The 22,258-nt window shown below is 37.8% G+C and overlaps 1 protein-coding gene across 1 annotated transcript; it reads left to right on the top strand.

Moving 5' to 3' along the window:
* The first annotated feature begins 1,972 nt into the window (after window positions 1–1,972).
* LOC139859739 (uncharacterized) lies at window positions 1,973–5,544 on the top strand. The gene is made up of 3 exons (XM_071848514.1): window positions 1,973–2,207; window positions 4,328–4,674; window positions 4,714–5,544. The coding sequence occupies exons 1-3, from the start codon at window positions 1,973–1,975 to the stop codon at window positions 5,542–5,544; spliced, it is 1,413 nt and encodes a 470-aa protein (XP_071704615.1).
* Window positions 5,545–22,258: the final 16,714 nt, after the last annotated feature.

Genomic DNA, 22,258 nt, shown 5'->3' with positions numbered 1-22,258 from the left:
GATAGTAGGGAACATAATACGGATATTCATTGATGGGTGTTAGTTTTTGACTTGAAAAATATTAAGCGCGGATTTACATCTAGGTCATGACTTTTTAAATTTATTATAAAGGGTTAATTTGGTAAGTTCAATTATTTAGAAGGTTATTTATTAATAAAGATTCACCCATGACATTGGGAATCCAGCCCATGAACGCTCATACCAGGCACAACGAGTGGAAATTGTAAAAGAGGAATATAAGGGATATCAAGATGAAGACGATTTGATTTAGTTGGTTATTTGTCTAGTATATATATATATATATATATATATATATATATATATATATATATATATATATATATATATATATATATATATATATATATATATATACTCTCGAACCATCACACAGATTCCAACCCAACTGCCCATATATATATATATATATATATATATATATATATATATATATATATATATGTGGTAGTGATGTCAGTTTGTTAAGGATCATCTTTGATTTTAATTATTATTCTTGGTAATCTGCCTTTTGGCTTGGGTAGGATGATTGCATTGTGCTTCTTCTGTAATTGGGAAAAGAGAATCCACATTATGGATCTTCTCCGAATTTCTAATATCTTTCCGTTATGAATATAAGCATCGAACTATTATCTTCATTCATTGATATGTTCTTCATTATTTCTAATGCCATTTATTGTTTTTGATGTTACTACAATTCTTCATATTTCTATTTATTATCATTTGATAAGAATCAAATAGAAGTAGATTATGAAGAAAGAACAGTAGTAACATGAAGAATAGTACAGAGAAATGAAAGTAATGAAGAACACATAAAGGAAAGTTGAATGCTTATTATAATGAAAAGATAACAAAAATTAAGATGAGATCCACAATTCAATTCTCTCCCTAATCACAGAAAAGCGCGTTGCAATTTTCCTGCCCAAGCCAAAAGGCCGACTACCAAGAAAAATGACGATGTTAACAAATTAACAGCACTACTATATATATTATTCTTGCTAGACGAATAACTAATTAAGACAATCCTAACTAAATCAAGCATGGCCTTCATCTTGATCTCCCTGTATTCCTTTTTGTAGTTTATCCACTACGGCTTAGAAGCATTCATGGGCTGGATCACCAATGTCATGGTTGAATCTCTATCAGTTATTCAGAACTGAACTTAATAAAAAGAAAGTAACATGCCCTAAGTTATAACAAAAAAGATCTTCTCTCTTCCCAAAATCTCCCGCCTCTCTCTAAAAAAAATCTAGATCTGGTTTACCTCTTCATTGACCTTCTTCTTCTTCCATGAGTAGATCAAACATTGCTTTTTTGCTGCTACATCTGTTTCCTTCTTCTCCGACCACCGGCATCTCGCCGGTGGTTCAACTTACTCGCTTTTCATTACAATAAGGTACTCCCTTCTCTCTTACCTTTTCCGGCTTCGGTTCGACCTTTACCTTCGTTTCCGGCCTCATTACAGCATCCAGGCGACGAATTTGTGATGTTCTCGCACAGGTTCTGGATGCTTTGTACGATTAGGGGTGTTTGGTTGGGTTTCCGGGTGTCAGGTTTCGGTGGGGTGAGTTTGGCTTGTCGTTCCCACGTCGCTGCCAGATCTTCTCTTTGGTGGTTGTAGTTGACGAATTCTTCTGGAATTCTACAACCCTGTTGGGCAGCTTATAGGTTTGGTGACGTTTTTGGTTCAATTTGGCCGTTTGTGGGTTGTGCGTGTGTATGTGTTGAAATCTGGCGGATTTTGGTGTTCTGCTGTTCCCGACGGCTACAAGGGAATGGAGACAGATGCTGGCGGCCTCTGGCTTAGCTAGCAGATGTTTCTGGACTTTGGTGGTGGCGGGTGGCGGCGAGTGGAGTTTCAGCGAGTGGTATAGGCTGCCATTGGTGGATGTCGGTGACTATTAGTGGTTGCTAACATTGGTTAATGGCTGAGGGTGGCCATTGATGGCCTATGATGGTGCTAGTGGTGGTTGGATCCTGGCGGCGGTTGCGTGCTTTTGCGGGCGGCTGCTGGCAGAAGATAACTACCGTTGCCGACTGCTTGACTCTAGGAATGCTTGAATCTGGGGGTTTGTTAATGTCCTTAGAAAATTGGCGAAATGACTGGCTCCTCTACGGTCTGGTTTTGCATTTGGATCTGTTCGGCTGCTGCGAGTTCGGTTCATACATTCCAGCTTTCCCGTCGTCAGGTCTTTAGTGGGCTTGACGTTGTTGCCGGCGTTGTTGACTAGTCGACTTCGACAAATTGGCCTCGGGTTAGATGTTCTTGGGTTGCCCGGTGCTTGGGTTGAAATTGCGGTTCCGGGGTGAAGATGCGGGGTTAGATTTGATGTCGGGTTTATGTGTATGTGTGTTTTAGGCGTAGGGTTTGGCAGTTTCGTTTGTTGTAATCTCATTTGTAAGTCTAATGTGCTCGCTCTGTACTAGTCGTTCAGTGTGTTTAGAACGAACAGAGCGGGGGTTAATGTTTTATGGTCATTTGTGACCAATTATTATGTTCCACCGGATCTTCGGGACTATTTTATATATATACATATTAATATCTTGCCAAAAAAAAAAAAGTTATAACAAAAGTGAAAAAGTTTAACTACCAATTATGGATTTTTTATTAAACTGACATGTATGTACCCACATTATTATGGCAAACTTACCAATTTGCTCTCAAACACTGACAGAAGACAAACAGCTTAGCCAAGAGTCCAAGACCAACTAAAACCTTCAGGAAGAAATTTCAATTTCAATCCATGCACCACGTTTAATCTCAAACATGTCATTTGGGTCAAATCCAACCAAACATTAGATTGAACAGCAAACGCATTAGAAATCATGTGAAATGTGTATGGTACTCCTAATAATATTACGGAGTATTAAACCTAAACAATGATCTCAAGATATTCACCGACAAATCAAGAAAGATGATATGAAAATTATGTAAAGTGAAACTCATACCATCGTAGATGCCAACAGCCAAAGTTGTATAACTGGTGGTTATAGAAATGGTGCAAGACACCTCGAATATAGAATCGATGTGACCATCTTTCTTGTCTCTACATCACTGCAAATTAAAAATGTGAGCTGAAGACTAACAACAAACAAATTATAAATCTACAGAGAATAATATGACAGTACAAACCTTTATTAAATTAACAGAAAAGATATCAAAATTTTTCTAGAAGTTTCCATCAAAAACACCGTTAACAGTCAAATCCATCGTCGGGAAGATATTTATGAACAAAGAGAAGAACACTCTTCCTCTCAAGTGTGCTTATCGAGGCTCCACTCCCCCTGCCCGAATAAAAAGTAAAGATTGAAGCCCCCTTTCTGCTAGACACTGGACAATCTTAATGAAAGCAGACATACAATCTTGAACAAAACTAGCATGTTGAACACCTTTCAAATAATTCACAGAGCATATATTGCAGTTTCACCTTGACAGCTCAACCTTTTTCCTGATACACCAAACATCAAATTATATTCTCAGAAACATATATTAATTATAGAGGCATGAAAAGTTCGAACCTAGCATTGATTATCTCTGAATTTCTCTCTCTCTAACGGATCTCTACACCAAGAACCACAAAATTTTTTGACTCTAATTTTCCATCTAAGACAGTTCTAATTAGCAAACACCACCATCCCCATATATCGTATCTCATTTGTACGAACCTATTACACCTAGTTTCACCGATCGGACTAGCCACGCGCCAGAAAATTTCCCGGCAAGACTTGGTGTTTTGTTCCCCGACCTATCTCAAACCTCTTCGGCCTGATTCCGGCGATTATTGCACCACCGCCTATGAATACGTCTACGGAAAGACTCTTTGGCGCTGCAGGTTTCCCGGACTGCTGTTGCTAGGCTACCGTCGGCCACCTTGCCGGAAAATTATCTCCTGGCCAGTTACATTCTCCATTTTCTCCTGTGCTTATACGTTTTATGTTTTAATACATGATTCACCTGCCTATATTTATTGTTTTTATTGCTTTTGTTTATGAAACTTGACTTTCTACTTGATTTTAAGATAGCTATCTGATCTGATTCGGAGTACTTAGTTCTTTATTAAGTTTTGTTTTCCCCTTTTTCCATGCTCGCTTATTTGTCTTTGATTTATATATTATTAATTTAAATATTTTATTAGTTTTTGTTCTATTACTGCTTCTGCCTTTGACTACTTCAATTCCTTTTATTAAACCTTTTGTCTTCAATTGCCGGCCTCACTTATTTGTCTTTAATTCCTTTTCCTGCTTTTGTTATTACTTGCGTAAAAACGTTTTATTAACCCTTTTTATTGCTTGTCGTTTGGTAAGATAGATACTAGACGTTCTTATGGTAAATTGAGGTCATGTCCTTCTAGTTCAGGGGCGGGTAGGTTTATAGGGCCTAGAAGCGGCAATAAGTTAGCGAGGCCTGTTAGGATTAGAGTGGGTAGTTGGAATGTGGGAACTTTGACCGGCAAGCGTGAATGCAAAGTGGACATTTTGTGCGTCCAAGAGACTAGATGGAAAGGTCGAGGGGCGGCTAGGATCAATGACTACAAGTTGTGGTTCTCGGGATCGAGAGTAGCTAGGAATGGGGTTGGAATCATTATTGGCCCAGCCTATAACGAGTATGTTGTGGATGTGGGTAGACGGAGCGACAGGATTATGTCGATTAGGCTGGTAATTCAGGAGGTGACTTACACCGTCATTTGCGCTTAGGCACCCCATGCGGGCCGTGGAGATGCTGAAAAGAGACATTTCTGGGAATCGTTAGACGAGGTTGTGAGGATGTGCCCCCCGGACCATCGATTACTAATTGGTGGAGATCTCAATGGCCATATAGGAACTGTTGTTGAGGGATTTGCGGGAGTTCATATGGGTTTTGGGTATGGAGTTAGAAATGAGGAAGGACTTTCTATTCTCAAATTTACTGTAGCCCACGATTTGGCAATTGTGAATTCGTTTTTCAAGAAGAGAGATTCTCAGTTAGCAACTTTTCATAGCGGGGGTCATAGTACCCAGATTGACTATTTGTTAATTCGCAAAGGGAATCTTAGGACTTGTGGAGATTGTAAGGTCCTGACTGCCTTGACATGCTCCTCCCAGCATAGATTGTTGGTCATGGATTTGGTTCTCCAGAGACGGGCCACCAAGAGTGTGAGACAAGTCCAACCTAAGATCTTGTGGAAGAAGTTAAACGGACAGAAGGCTGAGACCTTTAGAACATCGGTTGTAGATAGCGTGGATACAGAATTGGAAACGGTATCCAATCATGACGATGATCAGATGTGGAACTGTCTGGCGTCCACCATTAGAGTGGTAGCCAAGGAAGTCCTAGGTGTGGCTGTAGGTACATTTAGAGGCCATAGGGCTGTTAGAGAATCATGGTGGTTCAGTGACGAGGTTCAAAGCAAAGTTGCGCTTAAGCAACGAAGGTTTAGGGAGCTCATCACTTGTGGGGAGGGGACTCCGACGGATAGAATTAGGGCTGAAGAGAGATATAAAGAAGTCAAAAGAGAAGCTAAGAAGGCTGTAGCCCAAGCAAAATAAAAAGCATATGAAGATCTGTATAAGAAACTTGACTCCAAAGAGGGAGCTAATGATATTTACAGGCTAGCCAAAGCTAGGGAGCGAAGACGTAGGGATCTTGATAACATCAAGTTTATCAAAAATGATGTTGGTCAAACTTTAGTAAAGGAAGACGAAATTAGAAAAAGATGGAAAGAGTATTTCTCATCCTCTCTTCGTGGGGGGAAGACCAGAGCGCCTGGAGGACGTACAAGATGTACAAGACTCTGATATAGAACAATCCCAGAACAACATGGACTACGAGAGGATTAGCCAAGAGGAAGTAAGATTGGCACTACGAAAGATGCGGAGAAATAAATCAGTGGGACCGGATCAGATTCCTATTGAGGCGTGGCGGTGCCTTGGTGACGCTGTTGTTAGGTGGCTGACTTGCCTTTTTAACAAGACGTTTCGAAGCTCTAAAATGCCCATAGAATGGAGACTGAGCGAGACTATCCCCATCTATAAGAACAAGGGGGATGCTCAATGTTGCGGTAACTATAGAGGCATAAAATTACTTAGTCATACTATGAAGTTTTGGGAGAAAGTGATTGAGACTAGACTTCGACGCGAAACCAATGTCTCGGAGAACCAATTTGGTTTCATGCCAAAACGCTCTTCGATAGAGGCAATCCATATTATTAGGAACCTTATGGAGAAGCATAGAGAGAAGCAAAGGAACCTAGAGATGGTTTTCTTAGATTTGGAAAATGCCTACGATTGCGTGCCACGAAACTTGATTTGGAAGACCCTTAAGGATAGAAGTATCTCGAGTAGGTATATTAATGTTATTAGGGATATGTACGAAGGGGCGAAGTCTTGTGTTCGAACGCCGGTGGGAAATACTGAAGTTTTTTTCAATAGAAGTAGGCCTGCACCAGGGATCGGCCCTTAGCCCTTTCCTTTTCGCTTTGATCCTTGATGGGCTTTCTCGAGGGTTTCAAGAGTGCATCCCTTGGTGCTTGATTTTTGCAGATGATATTGTGCTTGTTTCGGATTCTAAGGAGGAGCTTAATAGAAGACTAGAGCAATGGAGGGTGGCCTTAGAAAGTAATGGCCTGCATATTAGTAGACAAAAGATGGAATATCTTAGTTGCGATTTTGATAGGAATGATGATGAACTAGGTGATGGAGCGAACATCTGCATTGGAGACCAGATCTTGCATCCACAAACTTCGTTTAGATACCTAGGCTCGAAACTTCACAAATCGGGGAGGATAGATGAAGACGTGTCGTACCGCATTAAAGTAGGGTGGGTGAAGTGGAGAGCAGCGACTGGAGTCTTATGCGACAAGAAGATCCCCCTTAAGCTGAAAGGAAAATTCTTCAAGGTGGCAATTAGACCTTCCATGTTATATGGATCGGAGTGTTGGGCAATGACGAAGGCGCAAGAGAGGAGGATGGAGGTGGCAGAGATGAGGATGCTTAGGTGGACATGCGGTAAAACCATGTTGGATATGATTCCAAATAGTGTTTTTAGGGAGAACCTGAAAGTTAGAAGCATCATCGACAAACTAAGAGAAGAACGGCTACGATGGTTTGGGCATGTGAGAAGGCGACCTCTGACTGCACCTGTTAGGAGAGTAGAGGCACTTACGGTGGACGGCGTACGGAGAAGGGGTAGACCTACTCGTAGGTGGGAGGATAGAATAAAGCTCGACTTGAAGGAGCTTTTATTGACCGAGGACATGACTTCAGATAGGATTGCGTGAAGGACTAGAATTAGAATAGAAGAGTAGGTTTTTGTTTGTTTGGGTGTTGGTGTGTTTGTGTGTATGTGTGTTGTGTGTTCGTGGGTCTGTGTGTTTGTGTATTTGTGTCTTCTTTTAATGTGTTTTTTGTGTGTTTGTTCTTGTTTGTTTGTTTCGTCATGTAGCGTGTTTTTCTGCGCTTTGTTTATTACAGGGGCCTCTTCTTTTTACTGGGTATGTATGTGTGTGCTTACATGTTTAGGGATTAGGTTGGGGTTGCGGGTATGTTTGTTTGTATGTGTATTTGTTTGCTTTAAGTATGTTGCGTTTGTTGCTTATGCGGGCTTGTTACGTTTGTTTCTGTATGTAGTTTGTATGTGTATGTGGGTCTGCTATTATGTATGTTTGTATGTTTGCTCGCGGGTACGTTTCAGGTTTTCATATTTTTTGTTTGGTTACGTACGGTTTCTTGTATGTATGCATGTATGTATGTATGTATGTATGTATGTATGTATGTATGTATGTATGTATGTATGTATGTTTATGTTTGTGTGTGTGTGTGTGTGTTTCTAGGTTTGTATGTTTTGTTGTGTTTTGGGTTGCTTGTTTGCGGTCATATATGTTTTTTGTTTTTTAGTTGTAGCATCTCTCGTTTGGTCCTGAGCTCCGCCCTACTGTCTAAGGTACGTCTTTTTTTCCCCTTATATATATATATATATATATATATATATATATATATATATATATATATATATATATATATATATATATATATATATATATATACCCCTACTATTAGTTTTTTTTTTCATACACGGTTCTGTTAAGCGAGGCTTAGCAAGCGTCGATTTATTGGCGACTTGACTGTCGCTTAGAGCCTAAATTGAACTCCAGGCACGATGTAAAACCTATGAAAATTTGATTCTACCATTTTCATGGCGTCTCTGTTCATTTTATTTTATTTTTTATTTTCTTATTTATTATTACTATTTTTTTATATATTTAGCTATTTATTTCATGTTTTTTTTTAATTTACTTAATTTATTTTTTATTGTTTTTTCTCATTCTTTATGGCCGGAGGTCCCCTTGAAAGCAATCTCTTTACCCGTCGAATAGAGAGGGGGAGGACTTTCTCCGCTCTTGTGAGTGTTTAACTCGGGGTGGAGAAATGATTTCTCTTTATTCTAGGATAGAGGAAAGATTGTCTACATCCTACCTCCTCATACTCGGATTGGGTACTGTTGTTTGTTGTTGTTGTATATATTAATTATAGAAATATACATCTAACTTGCTTAGAATTTTGAGAACTAGAACTGACACGTCCTCAAATTCCCTTGGTTTATTTCAATTCCATGTGGCATACGTAGAAGTTAATGTAATTAAATATAAAAATAAAATCTACACCATATAACCAACAGGCATTTTAGCCTAATCTTGTCAAGGTGGCCATCAATCAAGCATTTGTGGTTTCAAGTGCCATTTGTGACAATCAGTTAGCCTTACTATAGCAAAAACCCCCACAGCCCTCATTAATCCTTATATACTAATGCAGACGAATAGCTTTGTACCAGTTGTAGTTATTATCTTCGGATCCGTTATATGTTATTACGTTTGCCGGAAGAAAAAAAAACTTTGCTAACAAACTTCTATATACTACCTCCGTCTCATTCCAATAGGCCATTATTCTATTTTGGGCTGTCCCATTCTGATAGTCCACTTCCATAAATAGAAAGAAAAGAAGATATTTCATTGGTGGATCTGGAGAGAGAAGATATTTCATTGGTGGAGAAATGAAGTTAGTGGGATTTCCTAAAACTGCGTGTTTTTTGTCTGTGGACTATTGGAATGAGACGGAGGTAGTATAAGTTAAGAAGCATTTCGAAAGGATACCATGAAAATAAGAGGAGGTAAGTTTTGTTTAATGTGATTATTGAGATGAGAAAAGAAGGTTTTTAACCAATACCTATACTTTCATATTGTTCAAATTCATCTTCTATGCCTTTGAAATACGTTATAAGTACAACAAACTAACGTAAACTCTAATGAAATATGTCTAGATCGAAGATAGCAGATAGAGCAATCACATATTTATCTCATGTACACAACATATTACTGACTGCTAAAACTTAAAGAAAAATAGGTACAATTCAGCTTTCAACGATTTTGCTCAACAAAGGACCCAAAACACTATCATATTGTTGGGAAATATCCCACATCGATCCTGAAAAAAAACAAATGTATGCATATAAGTTAAAGGGGAAGTCCCTCTATCACCAATTGGTTTTAGAAAAGGATGGACTCTTGAACTTATGTGTTGTACATGTTGTTAGACTATACGATTTATCAATTCTGTCATGGTATCAGAGCTTAGGTAAACGGTTTTACAAAGCGAGTCCGAGTCAGGCCCTCATGTGTGTGCCGCCGTCGCTACAAAGAGATTGAGTCAGGCCTTCTTTTTGCCGCCATCTCTACAACCGTTCCACGCCTCGATGTGAGGGGGTGTGTTGGGAAATATCCCACATCGATCATGGACAAAAACAAATGTATGCATATAAGTCAAAGGGGAAGTCCCTCTATCACCAATTGGTTTTAGAAAAGGATGGACTCTTGAACTTATGTGTTGTACATGTTGTTAGACTATACGATTTATCAATTCTGTCACCTATACATCGTTGGGCTTCAGAATCCCAGAGGAAAAATGACTTGGTAAGAAGTTAATTTAGACACATTTAAGGGTTTTTTCGATTGCAATGATTATGTGAAACTAAAGACGCGGACAGAGATAAGCTTGAAAATAATTTAAGGAAATGCACATATAACAGATACAGTTTGTATGACAAGATTAAAAAGGTTAGGTGGATGAGGCTAAGAGAATGCACCTTTGCTGAATTACGGTTTATGTTAACGATCTTATAGGTTCAGTGGGATTTCAAGAGACGATAAATTGTCAGATAATGGTGAGGTTTCGATAGATTTCTATGATCAATTTCCCTTTAACGAAAGCCTACAAAAGTTTTATAGATGCCATTAATCTCATCCCAAATGCTTTTTAATTAAGTTGCAATTAAACTTTCAACTACTACTCTTATCACCTCTCTATTTTAATGCTAGCTATTGTTGGGAAAATGAAAATAATAATCTGATGAGTCAAAAGCATTTTGCAGATTTTAGAGTCTGGAGATTTAGAGTCTGAAGTTACAGACTCTGAAATTGCTGGAGTAAACGTTTGAAGATTTCTTGAAGCAGAAGCCATAGAATATTCTGGAGATATGCTTGTTAATTAAGAAGATTTGTTTTGAAGATTTGATTTTATCTCCAGAGTTGACTTCCTAGTTATTAGCAAATTTGATTGGTTTTTAGTTTATCTTTTCCATATTTATAGCTAAGTAGTTTTGGAAACTAAATCTCCAGATTTGGTTTTGATCTGTATAAATAGGGACGTGTGCTTTTCATTCGATGTATCTTTTGGCACGATCAATATTATAAAACATATATTTCATATCGTTTTCTCTCAATTCTTGTTCTTATAATTCTTATTTATTGTTCAATTGAGAGTCTGGTGTTCATAGTTCAATTACTGTGAAATTATAACTGGTATCAGAGCGGGAAAGGTGTAAATCCTATCTCGGTGATCTTTAAAACGATCCATATTTTTCTTATCAGTACTATTACTACCCCAGCTATGGCTATAATTGAAAAGGATGGTGGTTCTAGCAAGTTTCAGGAAGATCTGAAAGCTGTTGAGAAGATGGATAAAGACTCTACTTGCAATAAAGCTTCTACCTATAAGGTAGAAAACTTTGTGAACTATCTTGATAATAAAAAAGTGAGAATGTTTCAGTACTTGTTACTTGACTTTAAGTGGTGTTTAGAAGACATTGATAGGTTAAGAACACAAATTTATGATCTTAAAAATATAATCAAAGACAAAGATGCTGAAATTAAAGTCTTAAAAAAATGTGAGGCTGAACTTGACACCTATAAAATGGCATACACAGAAGAAACTAAAAGATTAAATACTGAATTAGAAAGATCAATGAAAAGGTCAAATCACTACGAATCAATTTGTAAATCATGGTGTGTATCTTCCAAAAAGAATTCTGATGCAATTGCCAAACAAATTCCAAATGATGTCAAAGCTATACTAGGTGAAAACTACATATTAGATAATAATGTCGAAGTTGATCCAAGTGTATTCAAACCTGACATTCTACCAAACACATTTGTAAAATTTGATGGTGACAAAAAGATTTTAACCAATGCTTTTGTAAGGTCATTAGATCCTGTTGAACCTTTTGAGACTATAATACTTGAAAGTAAAAATCCATTAGAGTCTGAACTTTTGAAACCTTCAGACTCTAGCATTTTAGTCTCTCAAAATAATAGTGTATGTTCTGACCTAGAGTCTGACACCCAAGAGTCAAGTTGCAAGAGCAATTCTGAATCATCCTTTGTCGCTGACACTTGTCCAGATCCAAAAAGGTTAACTAAAATAAGGTCAAAGTCAAAACAAGCTAAGACTATTCAAAAACTCAAAAGGAAAATTTCAAAACTCAATGAAAAAATCAAGAGTCAAGAAAAACCTTCAGTTAAGAGAACATTTTATTTTCTTAAGAAAATTGAGAAAGAATGGAAACCCAAAGTTTGTGAAAATAAAAGTGTCTTGAAATCTGTTAAGGGAAAGTTGATCAGGATTGGGAACAAAGCTTTTGTCTAGAGAGTGAAGGGTACTCTAATTGAACCCACTGAAAAGTGGGTTCCCCTTAAAAACTAATCATTTTTCTTTGTTTGTGTCTTGTGTAGCAAGGTAGTATGTGGTATTTGGATAGTGGCTGCTCAAGACACATGACTGGATGCAAAGAGCATCTTGTAGGGTTTGTTGAAGAAAAAGGTCCTTCTGTAAGATATGGTGATAATTCTGTTGCAAATACTATTGGTTATGGTACTGTTAAAGCTGGAAGTGTTACATTTAAGAAAGTTGCTTTAGTTGAAGGGCTGAAGCATAATCTGCTAAAATGAGGCCAAAGTATGATGAAGGTATTTTTATGGGATACTCTTCTGTATCTAAAGCTTATAGAGTATTCAATCAGAGGAGAATGAAGATTGAAGAATCCATTAATGTTTCTTTTGATGAAAGTTCTTTAGAAATGGATCAGTCATTCAGGATTGAACTATCTGCACTTGGTGAATTGTCAAATTTAATTTCTGGAAATAGTGTTCAGACTCTGAATTCAGAGTCTGAGTCTGATGAACCTAACTTGTCTGGGTTGAAAAATGATTCTGCAGATAATTCTCATACAGAAGAAGTTCTACAAGAAGATGAGTCTATTGTTATTCAAGAGGGTGATCAGTCATCAAATACTACCTTGGATCCTGCTGTTCCTACTAGAAAATCATCTAGAAATATAGTTCCTCCAAAGCATCTTGAGGATTATGTTGTGGATCGTACTGGTTTGCCTAAACCTAGTTCTTCTTCTCAGACACCTGTGTCTGACTTTGCTATGGCAAACTATTGCTTCTTTTCTTGTTTTCTTTCACTAATTGAGCCCAAAGATGTATATGAATCATTGGATGACAATGATTGGGTTGAGGCTATGACTGAAGAGTTGACAGAATTTGAAAGGAATGATGTATGGGAGTTGGTTCCAAAACCTGATGGTAAAACTGCAATTGGCACTAAATGGGTTTACAGAAACAAGGTTAATAAAGATGGTATTGTGATTAGAAATAAAGCAAGGTTAGTGGCTCAAGGGTATAGACAAGAAGAAGGAATAGAATATGATGAGACTTTTGCTCCTGTTGCTAGAATTGAAGCTATTAGACTATTTCTAGCATATGCTGCACACAAAGATTTTAAGGTGTTACAAATGGATGTGAAGAGTGCTTTTCTGAATGGTAAATTGCAAGAAGAGGTGTATGTGAAACAAACTTCTGATTTTGTAAGTAAGAAATTTCCTAAGCATGTTTACAGATTGAAGAAAGCATTGTATGGTCTGAAGCAAGCTCCCAGAGCCTGGTATGATACCTTGTCAACATTTCTTCTAGAAAAGAATTTTTTCCAGAGGAGCCATTGACAAGACTTTATTTATCAAAAAGGACAAAGGTGATGTGTTACTTGTTCAAATTTATGTTGATGACATTATTTTTGGGTCTACTAATCCACACTTAAGAAAATAGTTTTCTGACATTATGTCTGAAGAGTATAGAATGAGCAATTTATGTACTTTAAATTATTTTCTTGGGTTGCAAATTAAACAGAGTTCTGAAGGCATTTTTATTAACCAAAGTAATTATATTTCTGACATGTTAACTAAGTTTGGTTTTAAAAATTGTTCTACTTTAAGAACTCCAATGAGTGTTTCTGAAAAGCTTGATAAAGATGAATCTGGGAAACTCACTTGTCAATCAACCTATAGAGGTATGATTGGATCTTTGCTATACTTAACTGCTAGTAGACCTAATATAATGTTTGCTACATGTCTTTGTGCACGTTACCAATCAGATCCTAGGGAGTCTCATTATAAAGCTGTGAAAAGAATTTTTAGGTACTTAAAAGGTACCCCTAACCTGGGTCTTTGGTACTCCAAAGACTCAGAGTTTGATCTAATTGGTTACACAGATGCAGACTATGCAGGTTGCAAATTAGACAGAAAAAGCACTTCTGGTGGATGTCAATTGCTAGGTGGAAAATTGGTCAGCTGGTCTAGTAAAAAGCAGAATTCTGTGGCCACTCCACAGCAGAAGCTGAATATGTTGCTGCAGGAAGTTGTTGTGCTCAGTTACTTTGGATGCAAAATCAACTTTTAGATTTTGGGTTAACATTGACCAAAACTCCAATAATGTGTGACAATGAAAGTGCAATTGCTATTACTGAGAATCCAGTGTTTCACTCCAGAACCAAGCATATTGAAATCAGGCATCATTTTATAAGGGATTGTGTTGAGAAGGGCAAAGTGTTTTTAAAGCATATTGGTACTAAAGATCAATTGGCAGATATTTTCACTAAAGCACTTCCTGAAGAAAGGCATTTTTATCTGCTTGAACAACTTGGAATGTTAAATCCATCTATTGAAATGTTGTCCAGTGATGATATTTCTTGAGTCTGAATTATTTTCTTAGAGTCTGGGTGACGTAATATTGTTCAGAGTCTGGGAAAATTTACTCAAGTGTATTTTTGTGTATAAATTTGTTTCCTTCTTTAGTCAAATAAAGTTTTTTTTTTAAATTTCATTTTTAGGTTAAATTTTTTTTTCTTTATTCTATTTCCTAAAATAAAAGGGTTAAATTTAGTATTAATGAAGGGAGTTAATGGTAACTTTTTAAAATTTTTTGTCAGGAGTATTAATTTGATAATGATTGTGTCAATCTTTTTGATAACTTTCTGTTATGATGCATTGGGTCAATCTTGGCCGTGCAGACCAACCTGCAGATTCTGAGCAATCAGAGTCAAAGTTGTTACCCAAGAATTGAATTGAAATGAATTGTACAAATTGCCATTCTCGAGTATCTTTTCCGCCCTACACCGACACTGGGTTTAGTTGGCTCGGTAATTTTACTCGACGTGTGGTTGTTTCGAAACAGGGAACAACTTTGAATACACAAGCTTGTAACCCGCGGATGAACCGCACACTAGAGCCTTATTGGGGCTAAAACCAATAACGAGAGCCTTTTGGTATCATTGGAATTAACGATATACTCCACCCCATGATGTTACATATACAGAGCAGGCTGAGGACATGAATGAGGAAATCTCACCTCATTCTAACCCATCTTCTCCCGCTGCTACTGAACAAATCTCCATTTAACCAACCTTATGAACTCACCAGTTCATATTGAGAATACCACCATACTTAAAACCCTAGATGTTACAGCACTTGTGAATTCACCTCAAAAATTGACTAGGCAAGGTGCTTCTAGTACTACTTCATCACCTCTGCTAGAGGTTGGTGAAGGCAGTGCTTTGACCTAACCTAAACCTGATAGGATAGTAAACTTGGATACCCTCATTACAGTCACTGAAGAAACCCACTCAGTTGACTTATTTGAAGAAGTCTCAATCCTGGACTCAAATAACCAAATCCAAAAACTAGCTGCAATGACCAAGCCAACTGTTACCCCAGACTTAAGTCTGTCACTATCCATCCAAAATGTTCCATTCTTACACATTCTTGCACAGGCTGCCAATGTTACACTCATGTCACAGGGTGTGATACAGGCCTCAAATCCTTCTATGTCCAAAGATCGCCCTACTTTTCAACAGGAAGGCTGTGAGGACATACCAACCCTACCCTTATCTTCTGGCACTACTTCTCAGACTGAGGCACCAGTCACCATGGTTGGCCTACATCAGGCTTTGACCAAGTTGACTAAGGAGTTTGATGACAAGCTCTCTGGTGTGCAGTCTAAGATTAATAATCTTAACTTTAATAATAATTTTGTATCAAAAGATGAGCTGTTGGAGGTAAGGAGGTTGGTTGGGAATATGCAGGGGTTGACTAGTGCAGGTGGTTCAGGGTCTGTTACAGAAATTAATCACAGGTTGGCTGAGCTGGAAAAACGAATGGTTGGTGTTGATGAACTGAGACAATGCTTTACTGTGTTTGCTTCTGATATTTGTTCCCTCAAAAATCAACAGACTATAATTTGGAAGGTCATATCTTCTCTGCCTTTAGATGATGTCAAAAAGGGGGAGAAAAGAAAGAGGTCAGATGATGCAGGTACAGGTACTGCAGATGCATGTTATGCAAGTGTTGAGGGGGAGCAATCAAAGAGAGCTCAAATTGAGGGGAACATCAGGTTGAGGGGGAGAATATAACTGTTGGTGGTGTTGGTGATATTCAGGGTAGTTCTAGTGCTGTTGTGGCTGCTGCTATGCAAAGGGCAGAGGGTGATTTGAGGGCTCAGATGAACAAGAGATTTAGATTCAGAAGATATGAAGGTGATGTTGTCAAGGTTGAGGTTGATAAATCTGAGTTTGAAGGTGTGATTCTATTGCTTACAATGACTCATTTGCCAGATAGAAGGTTAAGAATACTTGGATGGCTTGATGATTAAGACTACTATCAAAAGATGTTGATTAGATGTGATCAGTTTGAAGAGGCAAGCATTGATATGTTGATTAATCTTTTGTCCAGGTATGAAACAGAGCAAACATCTTCTTTCAGGGTGCAATTATTGAAACACTTGTATAGCAAGCTGAATATGTTGAAGAAAATTCCTCATATGAAGAGCAAGTGTAAGCTTATTGAAAAAGAGTATGCTAAGGTGGTGAACAGATTGTTTTGACATCATCAGATAGGGGGAGATTGTTGGGAAAATGAAAATAATAATCTGATGAGTCAAAAGCATTTTGCAGATTTTAGAGTCTGGAAATTTAGAGTCTGAAGTTACAGACTCTGGAATTGCTGGAGTAAACGTTTGAAGATTTCTTGAAGCAGAAGCCATAGAATATTTTGGAGATATGCTTGTTAATTAAGAAGATTTGTTTTGAAGATTTGATTTTATCTCCAGAGTTGACTTTCTAGTTATTAGCAAATTTGATTGGTTTTTAGTTTATCTTTTCCATATTTATAGCTAAGTAGTTTTGGAAACCAAATCTCCAGATTTGGTTTTGATCTGTATAAATAGGGACGTGTGCTTTTCATTCGATGTATCTTTTGGCACGATCAATATTATAAAACATATATTTCATATCGTGTTCTCTCAATTCTTGTTCTTATAATTCTTATTTATTGTTCAATTGAGAGTCTGGTGTTCATAGTTCAATTACTGTGAAATTATATTATTTACTTTCATATTTTTAGCTCGTATTGCTATACTCCTTAAGCACTTAATCAATAGATGTCTCTCGGAGTGCCGCATTGTTTCAATAATTGATAAAATCATCCATTTCGCTTATGGTTTGTGGCCTCTCATTACCATGGTCCAGAAGTTGCTGAGTTGACCAAGACAATCATCAAGCTTTAAGTAAACTTATTTGATGATATAAGTTCTCAAATATGTAGCTTTTAGAACAACAAATTTAGGATTAAGGGAACAATTTTGCATCCGTACATGATATAAGAGCAAATTTAGCATTATCGGTTTCTAAAAAAATATTGGTTATTAGGTAGAATAAACCATAAAAAAAAGAAGTTGATCTTGAATTCTTTTACGGTTTTCTCTGCTTAACAACAAATATTTTTTATAGAAAGAGATGATGCAAAAATTCTCATACCACGTACGGATGCAAAATTGATCAATTAATCCTAAAAAATTTATTTCGCAATCTACATTTTTAACGACATATATAATAAATTTACTAGGAGCTTTAGTGATTGACTTGGTCAAGTCGGCAATTCCGGATCATAGTCATGAAAAGCATCAACATCAGAAGCGAAATGGATGACTATATCCATTATGGAAACAATGCAGCCCTCCGAGAGACCTTTAATGATCAAGTGCTCAGATTCAACATAAAAAGCTAAATATACGAAATCAATGAATATAGTTGAAATTAGAAACATAAATAGAAAGTGATAAATATAATAATTGAAGGTGTGGTTACAACATTAGTGCATGCCTTTGAGATACATTAATGGTTAACATATGACATAAACTAAAATATCTTTCGAATAAGATTCAAGGTGAAATCAAAGGCATCATGTGAAAAACATAACCAATGCTTTCGATGATAAATGTCTAGTGATATAATCAAGTCTGAAAACCCGGAGATTTTATCATAAAGACACATTTTATCTCATGTAAACCACCAAATACATCTTACTTTAACTTAAGGAAAAATACATGTCATATAAACCTAGTTTCCTCTTCGATATCAGAAGAATTAGTTGAATAACAAACTAATAACTACATTACACTTGACATCAAGTGTTATAAGTATAACCATGCAGTTGCTAGACTGTCACAAGGACCAAACAAATATAACTTTATCAGATCGTATATAATCACAATATTACATATTACAAAGTAAAACACTTACGCTCCAAAGATAGCATTGCTAAGAACTTGGTGATCCTCCCCCAGCTGAAGCTTTATCCAGTTCCTCAGCTTTATCATGTTCCTATTGCCACCGAACATAGTAAAAACTTATTTACACATTATAGGAAGTTGGTTACATGAGTGTATGAGAAACTTACATTTTATCTTGAAATTTGAGGGTCTTGTGTTTGGGTTTACCTCATAGTGTATTGTACGATTTCTTGTATCGGGATCTTTTACATTATAAGAATAAAGAGAACCCTTGGGGTGGACGTAGGCATGGTTTTTTCCGAACCACGTAAATGGTTGTATCATCAGTTACCCTTTATTGCTTTCTATTATATTATTTCTCCTGATTTTGTCTCAACAATTTTATCCTCGTTTCTTCTCGTGTAGGTGCGTTAGGAAAAATATCATAACACGCTCCACTACATTTAGTGGCTTTCTTTTCCTAGCCTCGCTAGAGAACCAGGGCCGGTCCTGAGAATTTGGATGCCCAATGCGAACATCTCAAAAATATGCCCCTGGCCCCCTCAAAATATATTAATAGCACAACACAAATATTTAGGGGTTTGGAACCTACTCAAGATAGGCGGCTCATCCCCACGCCGATTTTTATTTAACATATACAATTCAAATACACATGTTCGGAAGCTTAAAAAGCATTTTGATCAGTATTTTTATGTATATTTTGAGCAGTGAAATACAAGAGTAACCTTACCAGAAATTCTACAATGTTTAAATGGCATTTTGAGCAGTATTCACCAAATAGCATTAAACGTTAACACCAACCTACTGAACCTTAACAGTAAATTTTAGTTTTAAGGTTTAGTTCTTCAGTGAACATTAAGGTTTAAAAGAACCTTCACGCTAAACAAACAAAAGCTACACCATAACAGTAACTTATAGTGTGAAAGTTCGGTTCTTTAGTGAACGTTACATTCAAAGATGAAGATGAAGATTAAATCGTGTGGATGAGAATAGTCATAGAGTGGTGATGAAGGACAAGTCCACGTGCAAGATCAGGTAGGTATCATGTAGGATTCCCGCGTTTGATCTCTTCCATCGCAGCCTCACTCCTTGTCACCTATATTGAAGAAAGGTTTGCAACTAACGGAAAAATAAGGAAAGGGGCGTCGATTTGGCACCAAAAAAGATATTCAAGGTCTAAACCAGGGAGAAATCTTGTATTATACACCTCCTATAAAATTTAAAAAGCAGATATTTTGTATTAAGAACAATTTTGTAAGTTTCTTTTATATATATATATATATATATATATATATATATATATATATATATATATATATATATATATATATATATATATATAACTTTAAAAAGTATCATTTAAATATAAAAATAAAAAATTTGATTAGTCCCTAAATAATCCACAAATTGCCGATAATCATTTCTGTTAAGAGACGATTTGTATTATTTCTTGATGATCAAATGTAAATACAAAGCACAAATATATAGGCATAAACCCTACAAGAGAAGGTGGGCTAAGCCCAATACTATAAAGAACATGAGCTAACATATGTGCTAATAATAGCTAGTCTAGCATCCCCCCGCAGTTGGAGCGGGAGTACTGCGGACGCTCAAACTGGACCGAAAGTCATCAAATAAGGCATACGGGAGACCTTTAGTGAAGATGTCCGCAAACTGATATCGCGAAGGCACATGAAGAACTCGGACCTGTCCCTGAGCAACCAAGTCTCTAACGAAGTGAATGCCAATCTCGATGTGTTTGGTTCGCTGATGTTGAACTGGATTGGAGGAGAGATAGACAGAGCTGACGTTGTCGCAGTAGATGAGAGTAGCTGAAGTAAGAGGACAGTGCAGCTCACGAAGAAAATTACGAATCCAGCATGTCTCTGCAACGGCGTTGGCCACGCCGCGGTACTCGGCCTCAGCACTGGAGCGAGAAGGAGTAAGTTGTCGTTTAGACGACCACGATAGCAAGTTGTTCCCAAGGAACACACAATAACCAGATGTAGAGCGTCTGGTGGTGGGGCAACCAGCCCAATCAGCGTCAGAGTAAGCAACCAAGGTGGTAGGTGATGATGCGTACAGCTGTAAACCAAGATCTGTAGTACCCTGAATATACCGTAAGATCCGCTTGAGAGCGTGAAGATGCTGCTCTCGGGGATCATGCACGAAGAGGCAAATCTGCTGAACAGCATGTTCAAAAATCTCTGTGGCATACTGTTTCTGGGACATAAATAACCCAGTGGTGGTGCGAGTGGCAGAGATACCCAAAAAATAGTTCAGCGGCCCTAGATCAGTCATGGAAAATTCTCTGTGAAGTGAGACGATAATCTGCTGAAGTAAACATGTAGAAGAGGCTGTCAAGATAATATCATCAACATAGAGGAGCAGGTAAGTAGTGTCGGAGCCCTGACGATAGATAAATAGAGATGTATCACAACGGCTATTATGAAAACCAATCCGCTGAGCATACCCTGCAAAACGCTGAAACCAAGCCCTGGGTGCCTGTTTGAGGCCTTATAAAGATTTTTGCAAAAGGCAGACATAATCAGGGTATCTAGAATCCCGAAAACCTAGAGGCTGGTGCATGTAGACAGTCTCAGATAACTGGCCGTGAAGAAAGGCGTTCTTGACATCCAGCTGATGAACAGGCCAGTGTCGAGAAACAGCCAGGCTGAGAACAGTCCGTATCATAGCCGGTTTAACAACCGGACTGAATGTCTCATCACAATCAACGCCAACCTGCTGGCTACGACCGTTAGCAACGAGTCGAGCCTTATACCTGCTCAAATTACCATCTGCATTAAACTTATGCTTAAAAACCCACATGGAGCGAACTATGTTCGTGTCCGATGGGCGTGGCACAAGTTTCCAAGTACTGTTGTTAATTAAAGCATGAAATTCGTCAGTCATAGCTTGTTTCCAATTAGGGTCACGAAGTGCGTCAGAGTAAGTGCGCGGAACGGGAGAGATGATAGAGGTATGAAGATTAAGCTTTTGAACAGGCTTGGTGGTACCAGTACGAGTGCGGGTGATCATAGGATGAGTAGACTGAGATGTGATAGTGGTGGTAGCCTCAGTGGGAGGAGGCTGTGTCTCCGGAAGAGTAGTAGTAGGCACGGGGTGAGTAGCGGTAGCCTCAGTAGGAGGAGGCTGAGTCTCCGAAGTAGCGGTAGTAGCCTCAGTAGGAGGAGGCTGTGTCTTCGGGAGAGAGTGAGTGGGAGTAGTAACGACAAGTTCAGAGAGGTGAAGCGTACGAGAGAATATATTAGGTGGGGGTTCCAGGAAATCGTAAGAAGGAGGTTGAGTAGGAGTCATGGATCCGAATGGAAAGGAGGTTTCATCAAATGTAACATGGCAGGATAAGATAATTTTGTTGGTAGTAAGATCGAGACAGCAGTAGCCTCGGTGGTTCGACGGGTAGCCAAGAAAAATACATGGAGTAGAGCGGGGTTCAAGTTTATTTGTGGTGTGAAGGTGCGGGTAGCAGAGACAACCAAAGACTCGAAGAGTGGAGTAGTTTGGTTTTTGTTTGTAGAGGCGAGTATGTGGAATGTCGTGGTTTATGGCATAAGAGGGGAGAATATTGAGAAGATGGGCAGCCATATGAAGAGCTTCAACCCAGTATATAGGCGGAAGATGAGCTTGGAATAAAAGAGTGCGAATGAGGTTGTTAATTGTGCGAAGCATTTGTTCAGATTTCCCATTTTGCTGAGAAGTGTGAAGGCACGAGAATCGGAATTGCATACCGTTAGATTGTAAGAGATGATGAAACGCTGTATTATCAAATTCACCACCATTATCACATTGAAAGGCTTTGATTTCTTGGTTAAATTGAGTTTTTACAAAGGTACGATATTGAACAAATGTATTGAGCGCATCAGATTTATTACGTAATGGAAATACCCAAACATAATGAGTAAAATGATCAAGAAAAATAATATAATATTTCGAACCACTAATACTAGCAACAAGAGAAGTCCATAAATCAAAGTGAATGATATCAAAAGGAGAGGTAACATTAGAACTAGAAA

This window comes from Rutidosis leptorrhynchoides, chromosome 7 (genome assembly GCF_046630445.1).
Source record: "Rutidosis leptorrhynchoides isolate AG116_Rl617_1_P2 chromosome 7, CSIRO_AGI_Rlap_v1, whole genome shotgun sequence".
NCBI lineage: Eukaryota > Viridiplantae > Streptophyta > Magnoliopsida > Asterales > Asteraceae > Rutidosis > Rutidosis leptorrhynchoides.
This window is presented reverse-complemented; position numbering and strand designations above follow the sequence as displayed.

What these genes read in the sequence shown, in the direction of transcription:
- LOC139859739 (XM_071848514.1), top strand. Translation starts at nt 1,973, where the DNA reads ATGGTGCTAGTGGTGGTTGGATCCTGGCGGCGGTTGCGTGCTTTTGCG. An exon ending in TCCAGCTTTCCCGTCGTCAG is followed by an intron (nt 2,208 to 4,327) that starts GTCTTTAGTGGG and finishes TTGGTAAGATAG; the next exon opens with ATACTAGACGTTCTTATGGT. An exon ending in GGATTATGTCGATTAGGCTG is followed by an intron (nt 4,675 to 4,713) that starts GTAATTCAGGAG and finishes ATTTGCGCTTAG; the next exon opens with GCACCCCATGCGGGCCGTGG.